At 33.2% G+C, this 25,871-nt stretch overlaps 1 protein-coding gene across 1 annotated transcript in view; it reads right to left on the minus strand.

Moving 5' to 3' along the window:
- The window catches only part of EPHA6 (EPH receptor A6), a 1,095,310-nt gene extending 1,070,139 nt beyond the window's left edge, over positions 1-25,171 (minus strand). The window contains exon 1 of the mRNA XM_074299847.1: positions 24,501-25,171. Coding sequence (XP_074155948.1) covers positions 24,501-24,873 — 373 coding nt within the window. The 5' untranslated portion in view covers positions 24,874-25,171. The remainder of the gene's footprint in view (positions 1-24,500) is intronic.
- Positions 25,172-25,871: the final 700 nt, after the last annotated feature.

The raw sequence follows: 25,871 nt of genomic DNA on the forward strand, positions 1-25,871 counted from the left end.
ACCCGGACACATAGGCTGGGCTTTGTGCTGCCTTTACCCGTCAGTCTCAACCTCAGGGAAGCCGCTAAAACACAGCGCCCTCGGGCACAGCAGTGCTAATCACCTCTGAGGCACTTCCAGGGAGGGGGTGGGGAACTCTCTCCCAGAGCTCTATCTTAGCTCAGGCGCAGGAGCCGCTGCATCCATCCGGTCTGGGAGGAAGCTGGTAAAGAAGTAAATAATTTCCTACCCCAGGGACAGACCCCAAAAGATCTTTTAAATATGAGCAAAAAAGCCAGAAAAACTATAGATTCCTTCTATACAGAGAAAGAGCGGGTATCCAACCCCAAGGAAGTGAACAGCAGAGAGACAGCAGATAACAACGTAAAGGGGAACGATTCCTGCCCCCCATCACATAACTCTCTCCATGAAGACACTATTAAAAAGTTAAGGGAGATTGAAGAAAAATGGGGAAAGGAAAGGGAAGCTATGATAGAGAATAACAACGTCCTGAAATTGGAGTTGGAAAAAATAAAGAATTCACAGGAGATGCAGGGAAACAAAATTTATGAATTAGAAAAGGTTAAAAAAACACAGGAAAGTAGGATTTCTGAATTGGAAAAGATAAAAAAGTCTCAAGAAAATAGAATTTCTGAATTGGAAAAAGAAAATAATTCTCAAAAAAAAAAATTAGGGAAATGGAAAAAAATTCAATAGAGCAAAATAATTCATTTAAAAACGAAATTGGGCATTTACAAAAAGAACTAAAAACTGTGAAAGAAGAAAATAACTCCTTAAAAGTCAGGATGGAACAAATAGAAATGAATGATTCACAGAGAACCCAAGAATCAGTCAAACAAAACAAAACAAAAAAAAAAAAAAAAAATGAGAAGCTGGAGAACAACGTCAAATACTTACTGGGAAAATCTATAGACCTGGAAAATAGATCTAGGAGAGATAATCTGCGGATCATTGGACTTCAAGAAAACTATGACCAAAAAAAGAGTCTAGATTCTATTTTACAGGAAATTATCAAAGAGAACTGTCCAGAGATAATAGAAACAGAAGGGAAAGTAGATGTGGAAAGAATTCATCGAACTCCTTCTGAAATAGACCCTAAAAAATGAACACCACGGAATATAGTGGCTAAGCTGCAGAATTACCACACAAAGGAGAAAATCCTGCAAGCAGCTAGAAAAAAACAATTTAAATACCAAGGTGCCACAATAAGGGTCACCCAAGATCTGGCTGCCTCCACATTAAAAGATAGAAGGGCCTGGAACCTGATATTCCGTAAGGCAAAAGATCAAGGACTGCAACCAAGAATGAACTACCCAGCTAAGTTTAGCATCTTTTTCCATGGAAGAAGTTGGTCATTCAATGAAACAGAGGAATTCTATATGTTTCTAAGAAAAAAACCAGACTTAAACAAAAAATTTGATCTACATCCACAAGACTGAAGAGAAACAGAAAAAGGTACACAGAACCCTTGAGAACTGTAACTCTGTTGTGGGTATATAAAAAGTACTCAAGGATAATTTGATTTTACTGATATAAAAGAAAAAAAGCGGGGTGTAGTAAAGGGAAGGAGGTCGGTTCAGAAAAAGGGAAGGAATGATAAAAAGAGGGAAACTACATCCCAGGAAGAGGCATAGAAAATACACCATATCTGAGGGAACTTAGTGAGGGGGAGAATCATTGTGTGAATCTTACTCTCATCAGGAGAGGCTCAAAGAGTAAATAACATATTTGTTTTTCAGAGAATTTTCTCTCACCTCATTAAAAGGGGTGAGAGGAAAAGGGAAAAGGAAAAGGACAATAAGTGAAGGGACTTGGACGGAGGGGGGAGGGATCCTAAAAAAAAAAAAAGAAAGAAAAAAAAAGAGGGAGGGTTGTGCGTCACAAGGGGGGTCTGTAAATTAAATATCAGGGAGGGGGATCAGGGGGGTCAAGGGAAAAAAGCATAATCTGGGGATAATATGATGGCAGGAAATACAGAATTAGTAATTTTAACTGTAAATGTAAATGGGATGAACGATCCCATCAAACGGAGACGGACAGCAGATTGGATCAAAAAGCAGAACCCTACAATATGTTGTCTACAGGAAACACACTTAAAGCAGGGAGATACATACAGAGTAAAGGTAAAAGGTTGGAGCAGAGCCTATTATGCTTCAGGTAAAGCCAAAAAAGCAGGGGTAGCTATCCTTATCTCAGATCAAGCAAAAGCAGAAGTAGATCTCGTTAAAAAAGATAAGGAAGGAAACTATATCCTGCTGAAAGGTAGCATAAATAATGAAGCCATATCAATACTAAACATATATGCACCAAGTGGTATAGCATCTAACTTTCTAAAGGAAAAGTTAAGAGAATTGCAAGAAGAAATAGACAGTAAAACTATAATAGTGGGAGATCTCAACCTTGCACTCTCAGATTTAGACAAATCAAACCACAAAACAAACAAGAAAGAAATTTAAAAAGTAAATAGAACATTAGAAAAACTAGGTATGATAGACCTTTGGAGAAAACTGAATGGCAATAGAAAGGAATATACTTTCTTGTCAGCAGTTCATGGATCCTATACAAAAATAGACCGTATATTAGGACATAAAGATCTCAAAATTAAATGTAGGAAGGCAGAAATAATAAATGCCTTCTTCTCAGATCACAATGCAATAAAAGCTACATTCAGTAAAAAGTTAGGGGTAAATAGACCAAAAAGTAATTGGAAACTGAATAATCTCTTCTTAAAGAATGACTGGGTGAAAGAGCAAATTATAGAAACAATTAATAATTTCACCCAAGATACTGACAATGATGAGACATCATATCAAAATCTTTGGGATGCAGCTAAAGCAGTAATAAGGGGAAATTTTATATCTTTAGAGGCTTATTTGAAGAAAATAGAGAAAGAGAAGATTAACAAATTGGGCTTACAACTTAAAAGGCTAGAAAAAGACCAAATTATAAACCCCCAACCAAAAATTAAACTTGAAATACAAAAATTAAAAGGAGAAATCAATAATATTGAAAGTAAAAAAAAAAAAAAAACTATTGAATTAATAAATAAAACCAAGAGTTGGTTTTATGAAAAAGCCAATAAATTAGATAAACCTTTGGTAAATTTGATCAAAAAAAAAAGAAAGAGGAAAATCAAATTGATAGTCTTACAAATGAAAAGGGGGATCTTTCCACCAATGAAGAGGAAATTAGAGAAATAATAAGGAGTTACTTTGCCCAACTTTATGCCAATAAATTTGATAACTTAAGTGAAATGGATGACTTCCTCCAAAAATATAGGCTCCCTAGATTAACAGAGGAGGAGATAAATTGCTTAAATAGTCCCATTTCAGAAAAAGAAATAGAACAAGCTATTAATCAACTCCCCAGGAAAAAATCCCCAGGGCCAGATGGATTCACATGTGAATTCTACCAAACATTTAAAGAACAATTAGCCCCAATGTTATATAAATTATTTGAAAAAATAGGGGATGAAGGAGTCCTACCAAACTCCTTTTATGACACAGACATGGTACTGATACCTAAACCTGGTAGATCGAAAACTGAGAAAGAAAATTATAGACCAATCTCCTTAATGAATATTGATGCTAAAATCTTAAATAAGATATTAGCAAAAAGACTTCAGAAAATCATCTCCAAGATAATACACTAGGATCAAGTAGGATTTATTCCAGGAATGCAGGGCTGGTTTAATATTAGGAAAACTATTAATATAATTGACCATATTAATAATCAAATTAATAAGAACCATATGATCATCTCAATAGATGCAGAAAAAGCATTTGACAAAATCCAACATCCATTCCTACTAAAAACTCTTGAGAGTATAGGAATAAATGGACTATTCCTCAGAATAATCAGGAGCATATATTTAAGACCTTCAGTAAGCATAATATGCAATAGAAATAAACTGCAACCTTTCCCAGTAAGATCAGGAGTGAAACAAGGTTGCCCACTATCACCATTACTATTCAATATAGTACTAGAAACGCTAGCCTCGGCAATAAGAGCCGAGAAAGAGATTCAAGGAATTAGAGTAGGAAATGAGGAAATTAAACTATCACTTTTTGCAGATGACATGATGGTATACTTAGAGAACCCCAAAAACTCTGCTAAAAAGCTACTAGAAATAATTCAAAATTTCAGCAAAGTGGCAGGATACAAAATAAATCCACATAAATCCTCGGCATTTTTATATATCACTAACAAAATGCAACAGCAAGAGATACAAAGAGAAATTCCATTCCAAACAAATGTTGAGAGTATAAAGTATTTGGGAATCCATCTACCAAAGAAAAGTCAGGAATTATATGAGAAAAATTACAAAACACTTGCCACAAAAATAAAATCAGATTTAAATAATTGGAAAGACATTCAGTGCTCTTGGATAGGCCGAGCGAATATAATAAAGATGACAATACTCCCCAAAGTAATCTATTTATTTAGTGCTATACCAATCAGACTCCCAAGAAACTATTTTAATGACCTAGAAAAAATAACAACAAAATTCATATGGAAGAATAAAAGGTCAAGAATTGCAAGGGAACTAATGAAAAAAAACTCAGAGGAAGGTGGTCTAAGTGTACCTGATCTAAAGCTATATTATATAGCAGCAGTCACCAAAACCATTTGGTATTGGCTAAGAAATAGACCGGTAGATCAGTGGAACAGATTAGATACAAAGGACAAAAAAGGGTACATCTATAGCAATCTAATCTTTGACAAACCCAAAGATTCCAACATTAGGGATAAAAATTCATTATTCGGAAAAAACTGTTGGGAAAACTGGAAATTAGTATGGCAGAAATTAGATATGGATCCACACTTAACACCATATACCAAGATAAGATCAAAATGGGTCCATGATTTAGGCATAAAGAGGGAGATAATAAATAGATTAGAGGAACAGAGGATAATCTACCTCTCAGACTTGTGGAGGAGGAAGGAATTTATGACCAGAGGAGAACTAGAGATCATTATTGATCACAAAATAGAAGATTTTGATTACATCAAACTAAAAAGTTTCTGTACAAATAATACTAATGCAAACAAGATTAGAAGGGAAGTAACAAATTGGGAAAATATTTTTAAAAACAAAGGTTCTGACAAAGGTCTCATTTCCAAAATATATAGAGAACTGACCATAATTTATAAGAAACCGAACCATTCTCCAATTGATAAATGGTCAAAGGATATGAACAGACAATTCTCAGAGGAAGAAATTGAAACTATATCCACTCACATGAAAGAGTGTTCCAAATTACTACTGATCAGAGAAATGCAAATTGGGACCACTCTGAGATACCACTACACACCTGTCAGATTGGCTAAGATGACAGGAACAAATAATGACAAATGTTGGAGGGGATGTGGGGAAATTGGGACACTGATACATTGCTGGTGGAGTTGTGAAAGAATCCAGCCATTCTGGAGAGCAATCTGGAATTATGCCCAAAAAGTTATCAAACTGTGCATACCCTTTGACCCAACAGCGCTACTACTGGGATTATATCCCAAAGAAATACTAAAGAGCGGAAAGAGACATATATGTGCCAAAATGTTTGTAGCAGCTCTTTTTGTTGTAGCTAGAAACTGGAAGATGAATGGATGTCCATCAGTTGGAGAATGGTTGGGTAAATTGTGGTATATGAAGGTTATGGAATATTATTGCTCTGTAAGAAATGACCAGCAGGAGGAATACAGAGAGGCCTGGAGAGACTTAGGTCAACTGATGCTGAGTGAAATGAGCAGAACCAGAAGATCACTGTACACTTCAACAACAATACTGTATGAGGATGTATTCTGATGGAAGTGGAAATCTTCAACATAAAGAAGATCCAACTCACTTCCAGTTGATCAATGATGGACAGAAATAACTATACCCAGAGAAGGAACACTGGGAAGCGAATGTAAATTGTTAGCACTAATATCTGTCTGCCCAGGTTGCATGTACCTTCGGATTCTAATGTTTATTGTGCAACAAGAAAATGATATTCACACACATGTATTGTACCTAGACTATATTGTAACACATGTAAAATGTATGGTATTGCCTGTCGTCGGGGGGAGGGAATAGAGGGAGGGGGGGCAATTTGGAAAAATGAATACAAGGGATAATATTATAAAATATATATATAATAATAAAAAAAAAAAATAAAAAAAAAGAAGAAAAAAAAATAAAAAAATAAATGCTTTACCTTGTATTTATTCATTCATTCATAATATCCTAGCTATATATATATATATATATATATATATATATATATATATATATATATATATATATATATATATATATATATATTTATATGTGTGTGTGTGTGTGTGTGTATAGCAAATAATATAAGTTTAATAAATATTTGTTGAATTTAAATTATTCAAAAACTAAGACGTATATTTAGATTTTCATCTATTTATTCTTTTAGTATATTTTCTTAGTTTCAACAATATAAAACCTTTAAGCAAACTGTCACATTACTTGACATATATGTGTGTAAATATATTTTATTTCCACAAGCAATTTAATTATATATAATTTTACACAAGAATATTTATTGTAATTTAAAAAAAATACGTATATTAAGGAGTTCTTTTTCCAGGAAACCCAAAAATCATGGGAAGTCACAGTATAATTTCAATATTGAATGATATACAATTAGAAGAACTCCAAGGGCCATCTAATCTAATCCCTCAATCTATATAGTATGAAATGAACACTCAGTGATGTAACTGTGACTTGCCAAAAGTCATATGGTAGGAAGCATAAAAGATTAGATTTAAACCCACATGCTCTGATTCTTGATATATCAACTAAGTTGTACAGTAGATTGAACACTGGCCTTCGAATAAGTTTTCCTGTATGTTATGGGCTAGAACCTGAAACAAGCTAAGTCAGTGGAATTGATAGAGACAGGGATTATTTAATATGGTATTTAACAGTTCTCTAGTTCAGTACATGTACTTAGTACTTACTAGAGTTCTAAAAGATTCACACCTTTAAGAGAGCATATATAAACTAGGAGCCTCAACCAGGGGAGATGCAGAAGCCAGAGCTCAAGCTCTCGGAATCAAGACTACAGAAGTCCTCTAAGAAAGCTAACCAGGACAGAGGAAAGGAGACAAAACTTGGAAAGACACAATAAAGGATCTGAACTTTAATACCTGGCTGCATTTGGGGTGATTACTAAATTGAAACTAAGGCTGTCTCCAGAGACTTGAAGGAAACCCCAAGAGAATATTACATTTTAGAGAAGAACACTACATTTTGGCATGCAACATGGGGCAGACATGATCCTGATTTCAGTGGAAAAGTCTCCCTGACAAAGAAATTAAGGTGAGTACAAAAATAGACAAAGAAACTTTGTCAAGGGCTAAAGTAATACTTCAACTAAAATAGGACAGATGTTTAGAAAACAGCCTTCTTTTCCAATTCAAGGAAAATGTGTAAAGAGCATTGTCAGACTTATGAAAAGCCAAGGTTTGATTATAATTGGGAGCAGATCATTGAACTTTTAGAAACTGCACAGTACACATCTCCTTGGTTCCCTATGGAAAAAGAATTGGATCTAGAGGGGTGGAAATGAGTAGAAGAGCAACTATATCAATTCTACAATGAAAATGGACCTGACTCAATTTCCAAAAACACACTTAATACATATAATTTAATACAACTGGTTTTAGGAAATTATATAAGTTATAAATAAGGAAAAGAGAAGAAAGAGCAGGAGGGAGAGGAGCCAAATAAATTAGGTGAAAAGGATGAAGAATCAGATAAAAATGGAGTTAAGTACAATTTTAAGTGTGGTACTTCACAGCAGGAGAAATTAGGTCATTCCCCATCTCCTGGCAAAACTTACTTCAATTAACCCTTCAAGGGTAGAGGGAGAAAGAGGAGGGGGAGAGGCAGTAACTACCTATGAAGCAGCCTATGACAAGATTACAAAAAAGCACTGGTTAAGGCAAAAAATGGACAGGATGTAATTGATTTAAAAATAAACGCATACCCTGTGATTGAAGAGCTTGACACTTTAGGTCAAAAAAAAAAAAAAAAAAAAAAAGATACACTCCTTTTGATCTGGAAAACATTAAGGATTTTAAAAAGGGTTGCACTGTATATGGAGCTACATCATCTTATGTTAAGATGTTACTAGACAGTTAGGCTTATGAAATTTTAACCCCCAGTGATTAGCAATCCATAGCAAGGACATGTTTAGAACCTGGACAAAACTTGTTGTGAACTTTGCAGAGTACCAGCCCAATGAAATAGGCAAACAGGAGTTAATATACAAGTCACCTTTGACTAACTAGGTCAGTATGCAGAGAATTAAGCACAGACTAATTATCCCATAACAATATATGAGCAAATTGCTACTGCTGCAATAAAAGCTTGGGGTTCCCTCCAAGAGAAATATGGAGGTAAAGCCTTCACAATAATAGATCAAGGTCCCAATAAACCCTTTGCTGATTTTGTGGGATGTTTGCAAACATCTGTCACAAGAACCATTGGAGAAAATGCAGCTACAGAAATAATGACCAGATATCTAGCTAAGGAAAATGCTACTAAAGTTTGCAGAAGAATTACATGGGGAATACACAAAGAAGCTCCTTTGGAGGAGATAATAAGATGCTGTGCCACAGTAGGCACAAGAGCTTATTATACCTAGACTATGATGAATATGGGAAGACAGGTCCCTCTTGGCAAGGGACTTCTAGAGAGAAAATTGTTGATATTTTCAATGAGGAAAAATAAGACATCTAAGAGTACAATGTAAGCAAAAAGATAGAGTGAGAATACAAGGTGAGAGAAAACCTAAAATCCTATGTCCAAAATACCACAAAGGCTTCCACTGGGCCTCAGAATGTAGATTGTCCCGGGGAAATGAGAGGTGGGGCCTAGTTCTAAGACCTCAATCAAAAGAAACGTGGGGCATTATGGTAGCCGAATTTACATCCAGAGAGTTTTTAGAAGTTTGGGACTCTAATGTTATCAAACAGCCTAAAACAATCACATGGTGGAAAGGGATTACAATGGGGGAGAATATAGGCTTTTTAACCCAACAGAAGGGTAGTGTGAGCAGGTCCAATATAATGAGCAGCTCCAATGTAATTGACAGATGATGTGGAGATATCCAGTAAGTGGTAAATTAAAAGGGACTAGATAGCTTAACTGCTTGAGAGAAAGGATTTGCTTGTATTTCTACAGATGGAGAAGCAATCAGATAGGTGTCAACGAGCCGTATTCGCCTTGTCAATCAGAGAGAGACAGAAAAAGAGAAAAAACTCAAAATAAAGGAGAAGACCCAAGAACAAAATCTGCAGGAATCATTGCATTCCCTAATACAAGATGAGATTATTGTGGGATTTCAAAACTTGCAGGAATTCTTGGATTCCTGGTACATGAAGTAATGGACAATAGATTCCTTTTAGACTATTTCTAGGACTTATGGGCATGTATAATTCCTCATGTTGATTCATGTTATTTGTTACATCATTACTAGCCTGTGTTATGTTACTATGTGCTTATGTAATTATGTGTAAATTATGTGTAAATGTAACCTTCCATATTGATGAATTTATGTATACCTATTTTAAGAGTGAGCCCCTTCAGAAACCCACTAATTTGATTTGATTTCCCATTTCTTTTGGTGTTTTCATCTCCCTTCCTGAGACATCAGGGAGGGAGTGATCACCTCCTTTTATGGTGTTTTCACCACTTTTTTGATCAATCAGGGAAGGTGTGATCATTTCTTTTTTAAGGTCCTCACCTTGAGAAGTCAGGGAAGTCACCACCTATGTTCTAAAAACAAAATGGGAGATGTTATGGGCCAGAACTTGAAACAAGGTGCTAAGTCAGTGGAATTGATAGAGACAATGATTATTTAGCATTGTATTTAATGGTTCTCTAGTTCAGTACATGTACTTAGTACTTACTAGAGTTCTACAAGATTCACACCTTTAAAAAGAGCATATACAAGCTAGGAGCCTCAACCAGGATTCAGTGGGGAAGATTCAGAAGCCAGAGAAGGCAATCAGGGAGATTCAGAAGCCAAAGAAGGCAGTTGGGGAGTTTCAGAAGCCAGAGCTCAAGCTCTCAGAACTAAGACTACAGAAAGTCTCTAAGAAAACCTTAGAGGGCCGCAGGAAAGGAGACAAGACTTGGAAAGAGACAATAAAGGATTTGTTTGGACTTTAATACTTGCTGCATTTGGGGTGATTACTGAACTGAAGCTAAGGATGCCTCCAGAGATCCCAAAGAAACCTCAACAAGAGAATATTACATTTTAGAGAAGAACATTACACCTGTGTATCCCAATACTGAAAAAGGAAATGCCAAGGAATGTTCAAATTTCCAAAAAGGTGCAGTCATTTCACATGCCAGAAAGGTTATGCATAAGATTCTTCTAAGCTAGGCTTCAGCAATATGTGAAACAAAAATTACCAGAAAAGCAGAATATTTTTTGAGAAAAATTACAAACCAAGTTGAAAATATTTGCTGGATTATTTATTACACTAAAAACTTTGACTGTGTGGACCACAATAATATAGGCCAACTCATCAAAGGGATGCGAATATCAGATCATCTTACATGTCTCCTGAGGAACTTTTATATGGAACAATAAATTCATACATGGAACAACTGATTGGTTTATGATCAGAAGTAAAATATCAATAGGCTATATATTGTCACTTTATTTAACATAAATGCAAAGTACTTAATGAGGAATGCCAGACTAGATGAAATAAAAGCTGAAATTAAGATTACTGGGAGAACTAAAAGCAGTTTCATTTATATAGATGATATAATTCCAATGACAGAAAGTAAAGAGGCGTTAAGAGAAATTTTATGAAGGTGAAAGAGGAGAGTGTAAAAGTTAATTTAATGCTTAACATAAAAAAAATAACTTGCAAACTGGTCCCATCACTTCCTGGCAAATAGAGGGAGAAATGGAAGCAGTGTCAGATTCTACGTTCTTAGGCTCAAAGATCACTTCAGATAATAATTGACACTATGGTCCATTGAAGGAAAGCTATGACAAATCTGATCAACATGCTAAAAAGCAGTGATATCACTTTCCTGGCAAAAGTCCATATATTCATATCTATGGTTTTAAGGGTAGCATTATAATGACAGCTGAGCAAACATCAATACTTTCAAACTGTGGTGCTTGAGAAAACTTTAGAGAATTCCTTGAACAGCAAGAAGACCAAATCAATCAATACCTAAAGAAATTCATACAGGCTTTTCACTGGAAAGTCAAATATTGAAGCTGAAACTTAAACACTTTGGTCACAAAATGAGAAGATGATGCTGTGAAAGATGAAAGGCAAAAGGAAAAGAGGATTGCAGGGGATAGGATGGATAGATATATTTCAGAAACAATGAAAATTAATTTAGACTTCAAGAAATAGTGGAGGACAGGACTTAGTATATTAAGGTTCCTGGGATCATGAAGAGTCAAACATGATTGAAAAAACTGAACAACAATAAAACTCTGATTCACAAGTCAGTATTCTGTCCATTCACTGTACCACAATCTATTAACAATCCAAATTAATCTAATACCCAAAACACGAAAAGGGACAATCGATGGCATTCAATAAAAGAAAATATGAGATGGGTTTTGGTGTTCACCTATGCCTCTTCATTTTTGTTATGTAATCAGTCACCTTCTTTTATGTGTACAGCATGTGTTTGTGTGTGTATGTACATATATATATATGTATATGTATACACACACATGCATATGTAAGTACATATTGAGAGAAAGAGAAGAGAGTCATTGACAGTGCCTTCTTAGTCTATCTGTGCTACTTCTTGCAAAATAATCAATCTGCCTCTTTTGCTTTATATATACATATACTTACATGCATATATGTATGGATATTTAAATGTATGTGTACTTGTGCACACATACATGTATACAAGGAAGGGCTTCTGTTTATTGGGAGGTTCACTTATAAAAGACTAAGCACATGGGCAGGAAACAAATGGAATGAAAAGACATAGAATAGTTAAGAAATACATTGGTGAAAGGAATACCCAAATTGATTGTATTAATCTATTGAAGCATAGCTGTATTCTCAATCCATCTTCCATAATAAGTTTCATATAATCAAGAAGTATATCCTTTATTACTACCCAAAGTCACATTAGAAATTAAAATAAAATTCTAAGCTTTCAAATAAATTAAACTTATTAAGGAATGCTACTATGTTTTATTTATCTCAAAATTTTGTATAGCGTGGTGCACATCTAATTGTGTGTTCATAAATTTTTATTAAGTGAGGTAACTATTCTTTATATATGTATATTCTGCCTTCCTAACTGAGATCTAAATTCCTTAAGGGCATCATCAATATGCTATTCGTATTTGTATCACTTAGAGAGCCTAGAATAACCTTGTATATGCTAAGTACTGAAACATAAGTTGAATGACTTAATATTTTTATGTTGTTGTCTTCATAAATTAAAATTTAAACACTGTCATTGAAAGAGTGCCAAAGAATAAAATGTTACTCCTGAGCTAGTTAAACAAAGTTTAAAACTTCCAAAGTGATATGTTTTGCATATACACATATGCACATACACATACACACACCTATATTAAATAATGTAATTTTTGTTTCCAGAGAATACTTTTAGGCATACATGCAAGTTTTTAAAAAAAAATGTATCATTTGGGAAATCTTAAAATTGGAATAAGATGAAACTTTTCTTGATATGGTCTTGCTAGCATTTCTAGGTTATATCAAAAACAACAACAACAACAACAGCAACAACATCTTTAACAAAAATATCTCTTTCCCTTAAAAAAATGAGAACCAAATCTACAATAACTTCTCAACTTTCCACATCTCTTTTTGTGCATTCTGGAATGGTTTTTGAGACAGTGTAGTATGGTAGAATTGTGCTGTACTTCGAAATAGAAGTTTAATTTGATTCATTGTGAACACAAACTAGTCACAACTTTAATATACTTGTGTTTTCTCACTGTCAGGCAATTATGTTAATATCTGTAGTATCCAATTTGAAGGACTGGCATTTGAAGAAGAATGGGAAAAACATAATAGATATATTTCATGCCTTAAATTAATATATGTAAAAGATAGCATACTATTTTCTTTCTTTAAAAATGTTATTGTGTTTAAAAAGTCAATAATATGAATGCCACTATTTTATACTGAAGTGTTTCCAGAATTTGGCATTCTAGATACAAATTTCCAGTTTTGTTCTTTAAAAGTAAATCCAAATAGCTATGAAAATCTCTTTACCAACCTTTCTATTCATTGAATATATACTTTAATATAAGCAAAGCAAGAAATACTCAATATTGTAGCAATCCAAAAGGTTTTTAAGTCTTTTACTCTTTATCTCTCAGTTATGCTGCTTGCTTAACCATTGACTCAGTATATTTAATTTAGACATTAGAAAGAGTAATTCTAAATATTTTGTAATTTTAATCTATGTGGTACCTCCCTTAGTTTCTTTACCTACATACAATTATTAATTATATTCATATTTGTTAGATTGATTTATTTATTCCATTTGAGTCTAATTATACATATAAAATATTTTTGATCTATAGAAACTTCTATTATATCTTCTTCATGTGAAGTTAACGAAAGAAATAAGCAGCTATTAATTTTATAACTATCAGTGATGAATATCTATATCTAAAATAAAACAAGTTTCTAAAATTGATCTTTCTTTTTCATTTTTGAATTTGTATCTGGTGATTGCATATTAATTTAAAATATTTTTCATTGAGATATTAGTTCCAGAACACAGCTGCCACCCAATTCTAGATTGTTATTCCATGTCAATTTTTAATTATTCTATTTTAATTCACAAGAAAATTCCTTTAGCTTTTAAGAATTATGTATTTTTGAAGTTTCACAAAATTACTCTATATGAACCCCATTAATATTTTCAATTCTTTTTAAGCATTTCCTGCTGGGTTTTTAACCTTGGCTATTTACCCCCAATTTTTATTTACCCCAAATATTAATGTATTTTAGTCTCCTGGAACATAAAACTATAATTTTTCCCTCAAAGAGATTAAAATGAATCTAAATCATGATTGCAATAGATAGTTGAGCTCCCACTGATAAAAAATATTTTAGGAAGCCTTAGGCTTTTTATTTATTTGGTGGGTTTTTTGTTCTTTTTATTTTTGAAGAGCATTTTATAGGCTTATAGTAAATGTGTTAAAAAGCAAGTTACATCTTTATGTACTTATAATATATAATTTGATTACTACTTCAATGATTAAATTCATGTTTTGTAATTTGATTTGAGCTATTATATGAAAACATTTCTTTTTTTTAATCACACCAGACAAGATATATAAAAATTGATAACTAAAGCTGAAAAAACATAAAAGATAATGTGTTATATCTCCCTATTATAGTAGAAAGATATTAACATAGTCCTACTATTTATACAGTCAATATACAATGTTCAGCCAGATGTTATACAATAAAATAGAAGGAAGAGATTTGTGTTCTCAATTATATTCCCCAATGCACATCATTAAATGGACCAACAGCTAGGAAACAGGCAGAAGACTCAGCAATATACTGACAAAATAGGTGAGCAATAGTTTTCAATACACAATGCTGCACTTCCTACACTCATGCTAATTTCCTTTTCAAAGGTTAGAAAAAGCATATGCTTAGTGCTCTGTTACTGGATCTTCCCTATGACTTTCAGATTTTAAATAATGAGTACAAAGACCTAGGAATTTCTGGACCAGATCAGTTTATTTGCTATCATAGAAGCTAAGTCTAATGATAGTATATATACATACATATATATATATGTGTGTGTGTGTGTGTGTGTGTGTGTGTGTGTGTGTGTGTTTGTGTTATATATATATAGATTTATATAATATTTTTTGATCTATAGAAACTTCTATTGTATCTTCTTCATGTGAAGTTAATGAAAGAAATAAGCAACTATTTTTTATTTTCAAATCCCTTAATTCAAATATTTTTTTAAAAAGCAACTCTTTCATTATTTCCTTCATCCATATTTCTGGTTTTGAATAATATTATGCAATAATCTGCTTGCCTTTCATACAATAAAATATTGCCTAAAAATTACACAATAAAAAAATAATCTGCTATTGTTCATGAAGTCATTTAGGCCTACAGGATAGAAGTTTTCTTATGAGTTGTTAAATTGCTTTGGAAAGTTTTAAATTAAATACCAATATTAGAGTTTATGATATATATGTATAAAATGCTTTATTCTATATTTGTGCTTAAAAGAAAAATGTTTATATGCCATTAATTTAGCTTTCCTATGATCACCAAACATATTTAGCAGTACCTCCTTACTTTATGTAAAAATGTCATAGACAATTTCATAAATACCATAGTGATGCCAACTTAATTTACCTTAAATTTTTCATTTTCTTTTTTATAATGATATATCCATGGTATAATGAGCATAAAAAGAAAAACAAATAACAGTATAGTTATTGTTAAATTTTTGAGTATTACATATGTAACTCTGGTAAATGTAGGGCATATCTTTCCTTATTTATAAAATGAAGACTTTAGATGAGATGATTATGGTTTCCTTCTCTCTAGATCACATGATGAATTACATTTTATTGGCTATTCTAATATTCATATTAGAATGAAATGTGAAAGGAAAAATCTGGGAAACAGACAATGAGATTTTGTGACATAAATCAGGGAATAGAGCAATACAAAAATATATAGGGAGAAGTAAGGAGGCATGGAATTTGAATTAACATTTCAAGAAATTAAAAGAAGAAAAAAGCCAGTGGAAATGAGCAAAATAACTTTGTATTAACCTAACACATTCATCTCCAGACACATATACAGAGCAAAAAAAGTAAATGGACTGCCTCAGAAAAAAATATAAACTAAAATTATGATTAAAGGACAGAAATATTTAAATGATAATGTTTGAACTATGTAGAACACAGTTTTATAATACCTAATGATATTAAAAGCTTAACATACATTTTTTCATTTGATTCTCATAACAATCAATCCTGTAAGATTGATGGTAGAAACACTATTATCTCCATTTTGTAGTTAAGGAAAAAACTCAGAAATAAAAAGCCATTTGGCAAGGTCACAGAATTAAGGTCAGAGCTGGGATTCAGACTTCACTCTGACAGATTACTGTATTTTTATCTATTTTATTACCACTACAAACAAAAAAAATCATTTTTGACAATGAAATGCTGTGTAATCCTTTAGTTTTCATTATGAGAAAATTATAAAGCTTCCTTTTAAAATTCTATTGTGAATCTGTTGAATTATCCTACCCTCATAGAACCTAGTTCTGTGCCTTGAATATAGGAAGCTTTTAATGTGATTAGTGAACTTGGAACAGACAGGAATTGTATAGATAGGAAGAAAAGTACAATATCTACTTGAACAAAATTGTCAGTGAAAAACAGAAAAAAAATATCTCTTTATTTGATGGCTATGTAACAAATATGAAATTTCTAAATCTTTATGTTTGATTATGTAACAATACATTACATTAATTATAGTAAGATTATTACATTTATTTTTGTTAATATTAATTTAAGATACATGCAATTTCTTAAAAGTTTTTTTTTCAATTGCTTTCTTTAATATGCTACATTAACTGACTTTTGCCTAGTGAACACTGCTCACTGAGTATGGATAAGATTCATACAAATTGAATATAAATTTAAGTCTGTTTTCCTGTTTTCCAAGTATAACATTATTTAAGTTTCTCACAAAGGGAACTTCCTGATAAAAAAATGAGAAATTTTATTCACTTTTCCAATTAATAATTTTATACTGGTATAAACAGTAACAATTAATATTTATCAATATAGGTCCTAGGGCTAGTCAATGTTTGTGTATAGGTGAGAATGGAAATATACCATTAAATCTACTAAGAAAAAAGAATAAAATCTTGTGATTTACTTACTTGAAAATCCAAATTGTGTGGATATTTTGATGCTGAAAACCATGTCCATATTAGCAAAGTATTAACTTCATAAAGTATTCAAAACAAGAAGCTGAATATCTCTGTTTATAAGTAAGAAACTATAAATTTTTTTAATTTATTAAAACATCACATGAAGTTTTCTCATACTGCATATATCCTTCCTCAAAGGAAGACGCTACATATGCAAAATCATTATGACTGACTCTAAACAGCATCTCTTGATTCCCCTTATGTTATAGTGAGTTGATCCTTATTTCTTCCCTTGTATCTAATTTATTCTAAAATATTACAGCATGCTTCAGTCTATACAACCATTTTATCAGAATGTTAGGATTTGTCCAACAAGAATATTTGACCTAAAAAGCATACTATAGTTAGAATTGTCCTATTAGTCCCTGATACAATTAAAAACACCATGAGTGCCTCAATTTTATATTTGTTATCATTGGCATAGAGCCTAGAAAGGTACAGTTACTTATTCAATTCTTGTTGATTTCTTTATGATGAACAAGCAATTAGCTTCTATTAAACATATGCTTGGACTTTTAAAATTTATCAAACATTTACTTTTATTTATGTCTATTCTGAATAGAATAAAGAATGTGTTATCCCAGATTTTGTGTTACAAAAAACTATTACAATTATGAATAAATGTCTAAATAAACTAGATGTCACCTTAGTTAAGTCCTTAAAATTTACTGTGTTTTCCATTATTAGACATATTTATCAGTAATATTTTGATATTATCATAAAAATATAAGCTTAGAATTAAAATATGCTAGTTTTTCAAGGACATTTTAATTTCATTAAAATATCTGATCCAATTTTATTTTTGTTGAATTTTAATATGCAAAAAGAAAATAGAGAAAAGGCATTCTTTTCAATTTTTTCCAAAAGAAATATGCATCTCATGATATTTAAAGTAGAGTAGGTAGTATTGTGAATAGAATACTAGACCTGGAGTCAAAAAGACCGTCCAGACTCATACAATTTCTTTTTTTGTGTTTTGCAAATCATTGACCCCTGTTTGTCTCAGATTCTTCAACTATAAAATGAGCTTGAAAAGAAAATTACAAAGCACTCTAATATCTTTACCATGAAAACCCAAAAGGGGATTACAAAAAATCACACAGAACTGAAAATAACTAAATAATAACAGCAAAAAAAAAAAAAAAAAAAAAAAAAAAAAAACTTAAGCAAGATAAGGAAAACAGGATAATGCATGATTTCTTAGTAGAGAGAGTACCAGGTATTATGGGCCAGAACTCTGAAACAAGATACTGAGTGGAATTGATGAGACAATGGTTATCTAGTTTAGCATGATGTTTAATCTAAATTCAGTATGATTGATTTAGTCTTACAACAAATAATGGTTTCCTAGAGATATAATGATTGATTTATACTCAGTGTAGAGCATATGAGCTAGGAGCCTCCACCAGGTGGTTGGAGATTAAGAGGCAGAGGCAGAAGCAGAGAAGACAAGAGAACTGGAGGCAGGAGCTTAAGCTCTCAGAACCAAGGAGAGAGATTAATTCAATCTTTAATCAGGCTCCTGGTGGCTGGCTTGACCTTTTGCTCTTCTCCACTGAAACCAAGTCTCCAGAAGGCTTTTAAGAAAGCTAACTGTGTCCCAGGAAAGGAGACGAGACTTTGAAAGAGATAATAAAGGATTTGGACTTTAACCCCTGGCTATTCTTATGGTGATTACTGAACTGAAAGGAAGGCTGCTCCCAGAGACTCCCCAGGAAACCAAACCAGAGAACATTACAACCGGGCCTGGACTCAGGAAGATCATAATTCATATTTGACCTCAGATATTTAATAGCTATGTGACTCTGGGCAAGTCATTTAACTCTGCCACAGTTTTCTCGTCTAAAAATGAGTTGCAAATGGAACTGGCAAAGTACTCCAGTATCTTTGCCAAGAAAATACAAAAAGAAGTCATGAAGAATCCGACATGACTGAAAAAAACAAAAACAAAACTAAACTAAACTAAACTAAACAGACAATTTCTTGTTATATGATTTTGGCCAAATTCTAACCAGTATCAACAAACACTGATGACATCATTTGCCTCAGAATGATTGGACAAGAAAGGGTACAAATAATTTGTCTTCACTGTTGTACAGATAGAAATAAGATTTCTAGATCATCTGAAATCATCACATGTGGGAGTTGAATAATAGTTGCAATGATCTGGTATCGTAGTAATGTTAAAAGTGATTACAGTAGACTTAAAAAAAAAGAAGCAAAGGTTAAACAAGAAAAACAAAAACAAAAATATCACCTTTTCACACATAGTTCACAATCATATTTGTTACTGGGTTGATAGAAATTTAAACTTCTTTAAATTTAATTTAAATTGAAATTCTTTAAATTCTTCTCTGTCTTTTTTAGCAAGTAGTATTGTGTAATGCAAAGAATAGTAAATTTAGACCTAATATTAAGTCCAAGGCTTGTCACTTATAAAGCTGTGACCTTATAAAGTATAACCTTACTCAAATTACTTATTCTGTTTTCTTATTTGTTAGAAGGAAGTAATATTTATATTATAACATAGAAATGTGTGAGAGAGGATATGTAAATAAAATAGGAATTGGACCAGTGATTTAATCAGAATTGAAAACTCCCAGTTTATAACATTTCCTCTACCAATGTAGGGCTATACTTTCATTATAACATCTAGTTTTAGAGAATAGCTTAGAACAGAAACAGTAAGTGATTTTTTCAGGGATTCATAGCTAATATATTCCAGAAACAGGAATTGAACTGAAGGTATGTTCACTATGCCATGCTACTTCCTAGAATATGTTACTATAAAAATAATTTTAGTGGTAAGCGTATTAGAAGTTAGATAGTGCTTGGTTTCCCCCTCCACAATACTGTGAATTCAGGACTTTTTTTCATTTCTTATGATGAATATTGTCTTAATTGCAGATCCTAATTTATTTAAAAGTTTTTTAAATAGGAAAATGTATAATATTAATCTTCATCTATAGCAATGACCTCCTTCAAATGGTTCACTATAGAATTCATTTCAATCTTCTTTTAAGACTAAAGCAAATTAAAATACTCAATTTTGCAATAAGGCTGGCCTCTTTCAATCTAAATGTTTTTGTTAATGTGCCTGACTGTTTGAGTGCAAGGATTTATTATTTTATCATTGTAAGTAGCATGAATTCTTTCCTCCAATGAAGTCCCAAATGTATATATGACTTAGTAGACAAGCTCTAAAGAGGTTGGTGAAGCAGCTACCTACCCAAAGTATTGACCTACCTAGAATCATTGACAGAATTTGAGCTAACTTTCTAAGCTCCTTCTGTCTCTAAGTTAAGTAGCCTCTCCACTATATCCTCCTACTTCTATACTATCTATATGTTACCTTCAAATCAGAGTATATTCTTAAAAAATTTTAGACATGAGGAAGAAACAAGTCTTGGGTCATCTTTCTTATGACTACCAGCAGCCTGCCCCTAAAACATAACCAAACTAATGGTCCTAAGACTACAACTTTTATGATTAATTATCCATTTTAAATTATCTTTTAAAATTTACTATGCTGACATTAGAAATATAATTTTCTTTTTTTTTCCCCCTGAGGCTGGGGTTAAGTGACTTGCCCAGGGTCACACAGCTAGGAAGTGTTAAGTGTCTGAGACCAGATTTGAACTCGGGTCCTCCTGAATTCAAGGCTGGTGCTCTTTCCACTGCACCTAGAAATATAATTTTCAAGAATTCCTATAATCATACCACCTTAAGAGTATCTTTCTATTTCTCTCCATTCTATCAGAGAAAAAGTATAATCCTATATATTAGGTACCTAAGGTGAAGTCATAGTTCCTGCTAGATCAAATACCTAATCAATTACTTTTATTTTAGTTATCAATTGGTTCATAATAATACATTCAGTGAAGGGTAAGTTTTACACTTTAACTCAGTGAAATTTCATCTTCCATATTTTGGAATCTAGAGTAAGAATTGATCAACTATGACTACAAAGTGCTTCAGAATAATTATAAGATTTATTTATCAATTAGCCCAGGCAGAGTTATGATTTGAGTCCCAGGGTGGGAATAGGATATTTTTTAAGGATATGAATGAACCTGGCTTCTTGGATTGAGCAAATATTAATCAAGAACCTAAATCAAGAATTCATGTTTAAGTGGAATAGTAGGTAAAGGAATAAGGTGCTGATGCAATACAAATCATGTAATTAATCTCTTAATTAGATGAACAGATTTAGAAAGTTCCTCTATCTCAGTCTTTGAAAATTGATTATACCATTATACAAAAAAGCCAGATTGATTTATGCCAGTCTTACAGAAAGCAGTTCAACACTCAATTAAAAGACAGGAATCCTGCTTTTCACTATATGAAAGTCTAGTTCTTAGCATACCTAAGATTTGCTTTGAAGCTACCATACCATTAAAATCAATGAGATTCTTCATGCTTTTGTCAATATTGGTTTATGGAGTAAAGATTTTGAGATACTTAGGTAAAAGACAGAAAATGTAATTTAAGTGTTTTGTTTATGTATGTATTAATTAAGAAAACAAATTTAAGTAAAACAGAAATTATTTTATTAAAATTCTGTCAAGAAAATTTTAAAGATTTTTTGTGCCTGCAAATTCAGTGATCCATAAAACAAAAAAAATTGCAATCAGTGTGGAAAACATGTCTATGAAATCCAATCTTAGTCATAGCAGTATGCAATATATCATATTTTTGTTTAATTATTTTATTCTCTCTGATGATTAGATTACATTTTAATTAATTTTATATCATATATTTTTCAAATATTGTGCTTCAATATCTCATGTTCAACTCTGCTTCAATATCTCATGTTCAAAGTAAAATAATATATGAAACTAGAAGGTTTTGAAGCTTTAAGTGATCTTCAAGAGTTAGATCTCTTTTTGCTGATCTACTTTAATGCTTTAAAGTAGTTTCTATTTATTTCACATGAAATCTTTGGAATGCATACATGACTTCAGGCTATTAAAATTATTCTAGGGGCAGCTAAGTGGCACAGGGGATAGAGCACCAGCCTTGAATTCAGGAGGACCGGAGTTCAAATCTGGTCTCAGACACTTAACATTTCCTAGCTGTGTGACCCTGGGCAAGTCACTTAACCCCAGCCTCAGGGGGGGGGGATATTCTATAATTATGGTTTTATGTAAAATGGATAAGGAAATTAATTTAAGTAATAGTCTAATGTGAAGAAAGTTCTCTCAACAGGTTTTTCAACTAATTTAATACTGGATGATTTTAAATATGCTGGTTTTAATTCATACATGTTACATATGGTTTAACTTGCTTGTTGTAGGTGCTTGATGTTTGATAAAGGGAACCATGGTTCTATTACAATAATGCTCCATTAAATTTATTCACTTAAAAAGGACAAATGATTATCTTAATTGGTATGCCAACATTTTTTTTTGTTATTAACTTATGAAGCTTAAAACAATAGGCAAAAACATTTCCCAAAACATAAAGGTCCAAATACATGTTTAGAGTTGGGAGTTTAGGGACACCTTTTGCAATTTCTTTCCTAGTGTAAGAATCCATTCTATTGCATACTGTCTTCAAATATCTCTCTAGTCAACACAGTAAATATTCTATATGAAATAGTTTTGATGTGATGGAATAATATCATTAATGAAATCAGTAAATCAGTATAACAAAGCCTATCAAATTTAAATTTAAGATTTTCTTTTATACATAACTTTATAAATTTTATGCAGGATACTTGTTACTTAAAATTGGACATATTTTAAAAACACAAATATTGTCTTATAGGAGGGGGAAAAATTTAATTATTCAATATAAATTGATGGAGGAAATCCCCTTTCATGAAACTTCTGAACATAGTTATAATCAGTATATACTTATTTTCTTATTAAAGAGAGACCAACAAAAGCTATTTTCTATTTTCAAGCAAGATGGAAGTATTATATACAAACCTTGATCACTGGAGAATCTATGAAAACAGATGGGGGTGGGGTTTCTTAGCAATGTATTTGAAAGCATGGCACTAAATGTGGCAGGTGTGTTTAAATAGATGACAAAATTAACACATATTTAAAACATGTATTACATTGCATTTAATTGATTTTTGGCTTGCCAAACTAATGTTAGACAGGTTGATAATCAAATTTCACTTCTTCAAAAATAATCAAATTAAGTACAGAATAATGATTTCTTCAATAGTAAAAAAAAATAATATCTTGTGGGGGAGGGTAGAAATCCTTAAACAAAACAAAACAAAACAAAACAAACAAAAAAAAAACCTATCCAACTTTTTTGCCCATGTAAAAACAGATCACACAAATATTAGTTATAATAGACAATTATTTCCTTCCTATACACAAACATACCTCTTACCTGAAATACCACCTTTGGGGCAAATTTTAATGGGCTTCCATATTTAACATAATTGTTTTAATAGTTAAATAGTTTAGCTCTTTTAGTTACCTGTAACATATCTTTTCCTCCATTAAATAAGAAAAAAAATAGCATTCTCTTAAATACCAACAGATAACTGACAATTTTTATGCAACTTTTTATGTGACATAAGAAGACATAGAAATGGTTTTGCATTATTCTTCAATTAGACATTTCCCAATATTTTCTAAGATTTCACTTCATGTAGGTTTTGAAATAGAGAAAGAGGTCAAAATTCATATCTCTCAGTCCTCTTGACTGAATCAAAGACTATTAAATATCAAAACTTACTTGCCATTTTGAAATACCAGCTACCATGCTAAATCAAAAATGAACAAATAAATTAAAAATAAAGGATACATAAAGACAAACTAAAAGTTGCTTCCACTTTCTGAACTACAGCAAGGAAGAAACACCTTATCTCCCTTATCAAAAAAAAAAAAAAATCCATATAGAAAAAAAGAAGGTACATAGATTCCTGTTTATATCTTCGAATCAACCTTTCAAATTACTTAGCAAAGGACTTTTAGATATCCTATTTCTTTTAAAAAGGCAAGCCTGGGTGAATGGATAATTATGTTCTTCACCAGAAAGGGGAAAATCTCATTTCATAAAAAAAACAAACAAACAAACAAACAAAACAAACAAACAAACAAACAAAAAAAAAAAAAAAAAAAAAAAAAGCTGGTCATGATCAGAATCAGAATCATTAAGTCTAAGTTGCATCTGCTGCTATCTAAGCAGATATATTGTTTTGGGAGGTCTAGGGAGAGCATTCCAGGGCCCAGAGGTAAGTGTACATCCTGCTGACCCTCACACATTAATTTCCAAGGGCATTTGAAATAAGGACGGAAATAAGTGCTGCTTCCTAAGGGATTTCAAGATAGCAGTCTAAGGCTCAGGAGGCGTTGTCCAGCAGTGCGCTCTGGTGGCAAAGGAGATCCATTGAACCCCCTGCTGAGTAAGAGCCAAGTAGCTGATACTAGGACAAAGTTGTAGTCAGAAGCAAAATCTGTTCACTGGTCCCAACAGCAGCCCGCCTTCTTCCCATTCCCTCCCTCCTCTCCAACCCATCTCTTCTTACCTTGGTTGTTGGAAACCTGACTGCAGTCGGCGAGCAAAGCTGTCAACAGAGGAAAGAACAGGCCAAATTGCAAAAGAAAACCTCGGACCTCGCAACCCGCCATAATTGCCCACGGTTCCCTTCCACACTCTCTGGAGAGATGGAGCAGCCCAATACTAAGCCCTGTGTAGTGGTGGTCTTCGTCTTTCTCCTCCTCCTCCTCTTCCTTTTCCACGAAGTCCGTAGGGGATAACGGGGGGCGCTGTCCGCGCGAGGCCCCGGGGGCAAGGCACGAGGGTCCAGGCTGCCCAAGTGCAGGTGAAGCTGCTGCTGCTGAGTATACTGCCTCCGTCGCCCAAGAACTGCTGGTGGCAGGAGGAGAGCGGTTTTGCATCCACCAGTATGTCCCACTCACGGGCGAAATATTCACCGGGGTAGGGAGAGCACGCGCGCAGGAGCGAGCTCAGGGCTGTGGTTTGGGGGAGGGGAAAAAAGACTGGGTTAGGGTGGAGTGAGGAGGAAGGAGGTGGGGAAGGAGGTAGCGTTTCATCCTTGGAGTAGAGAGGTCCAGAGAACAGACTCCTCTGGCCAGCCCGCTCCTATTCCCACAAAACCGGGAACTTGTATAGTTAAATTCAAGGGGTGGCCTAGAGGTTGCAGGAAATTTCCTTGCGCTAGTCCGAAAAAAGAAAAAAGGGAGAGAAAGACTAGGGACAAGGTTCTGTGTGTCTGGGGCGCTTCAGGAAGAAGACAATGCTATTGCTCCCTTGCTTTCACTACCAATACTTGCAACCGGGGTTCAGCAGTTTCTGCACCAGCCCTTAAGCAGCTGTGGCCGTTTTATAATAATGACTGAGGATGCTTTGAGTCTACGAAGCACTTTTCCCCCTCATTCCGCAGCAACACCGCTGATTATTACTATGTTTCGCTATTGCGATGGTTCAATGGAGATGGGAGTGCGAGAGAGCTGCCATATTTTTTTTTTCTTTATTTTTTGTTAATTCCCCATATATCCGTCTGTACTGGGTAGTGAGAGAACAGCAAGTAGAGCAGCTTCCTCCGATTTCAATCCCAATCTCTCTAGCAGCGACTGCTGAAACGTTTACTCCAACTCCCTAAATTAGTTAATTTACAAAGGAAAATACCAATCTTCATTGTTTTCCTTACTTGCAGCAATAGTCCTGAGGAAAGTCGAGGAAACGATTTAAAAAAAAAAAAATAAAAATTTTTAAAGGGAGGAGGGGGTGCGAGGTGTGAAAATAATATCAGGCGAACCTGATGTATGTGGATTGACTGTTGCTCAAGTAGACTTCCAATTCAGATGGGCTGCAGTTACTTCACAGGTACTCTAGCGCTTATTAACATCATCACTGTCGTGATAATTTGTCTTTA

The sequence above is a fragment of the Sminthopsis crassicaudata genome, chromosome 3 (genome assembly GCF_048593235.1).
Source record: "Sminthopsis crassicaudata isolate SCR6 chromosome 3, ASM4859323v1, whole genome shotgun sequence".
Lineage (NCBI taxonomy): Eukaryota > Metazoa > Chordata > Mammalia > Dasyuromorphia > Dasyuridae > Sminthopsis > Sminthopsis crassicaudata.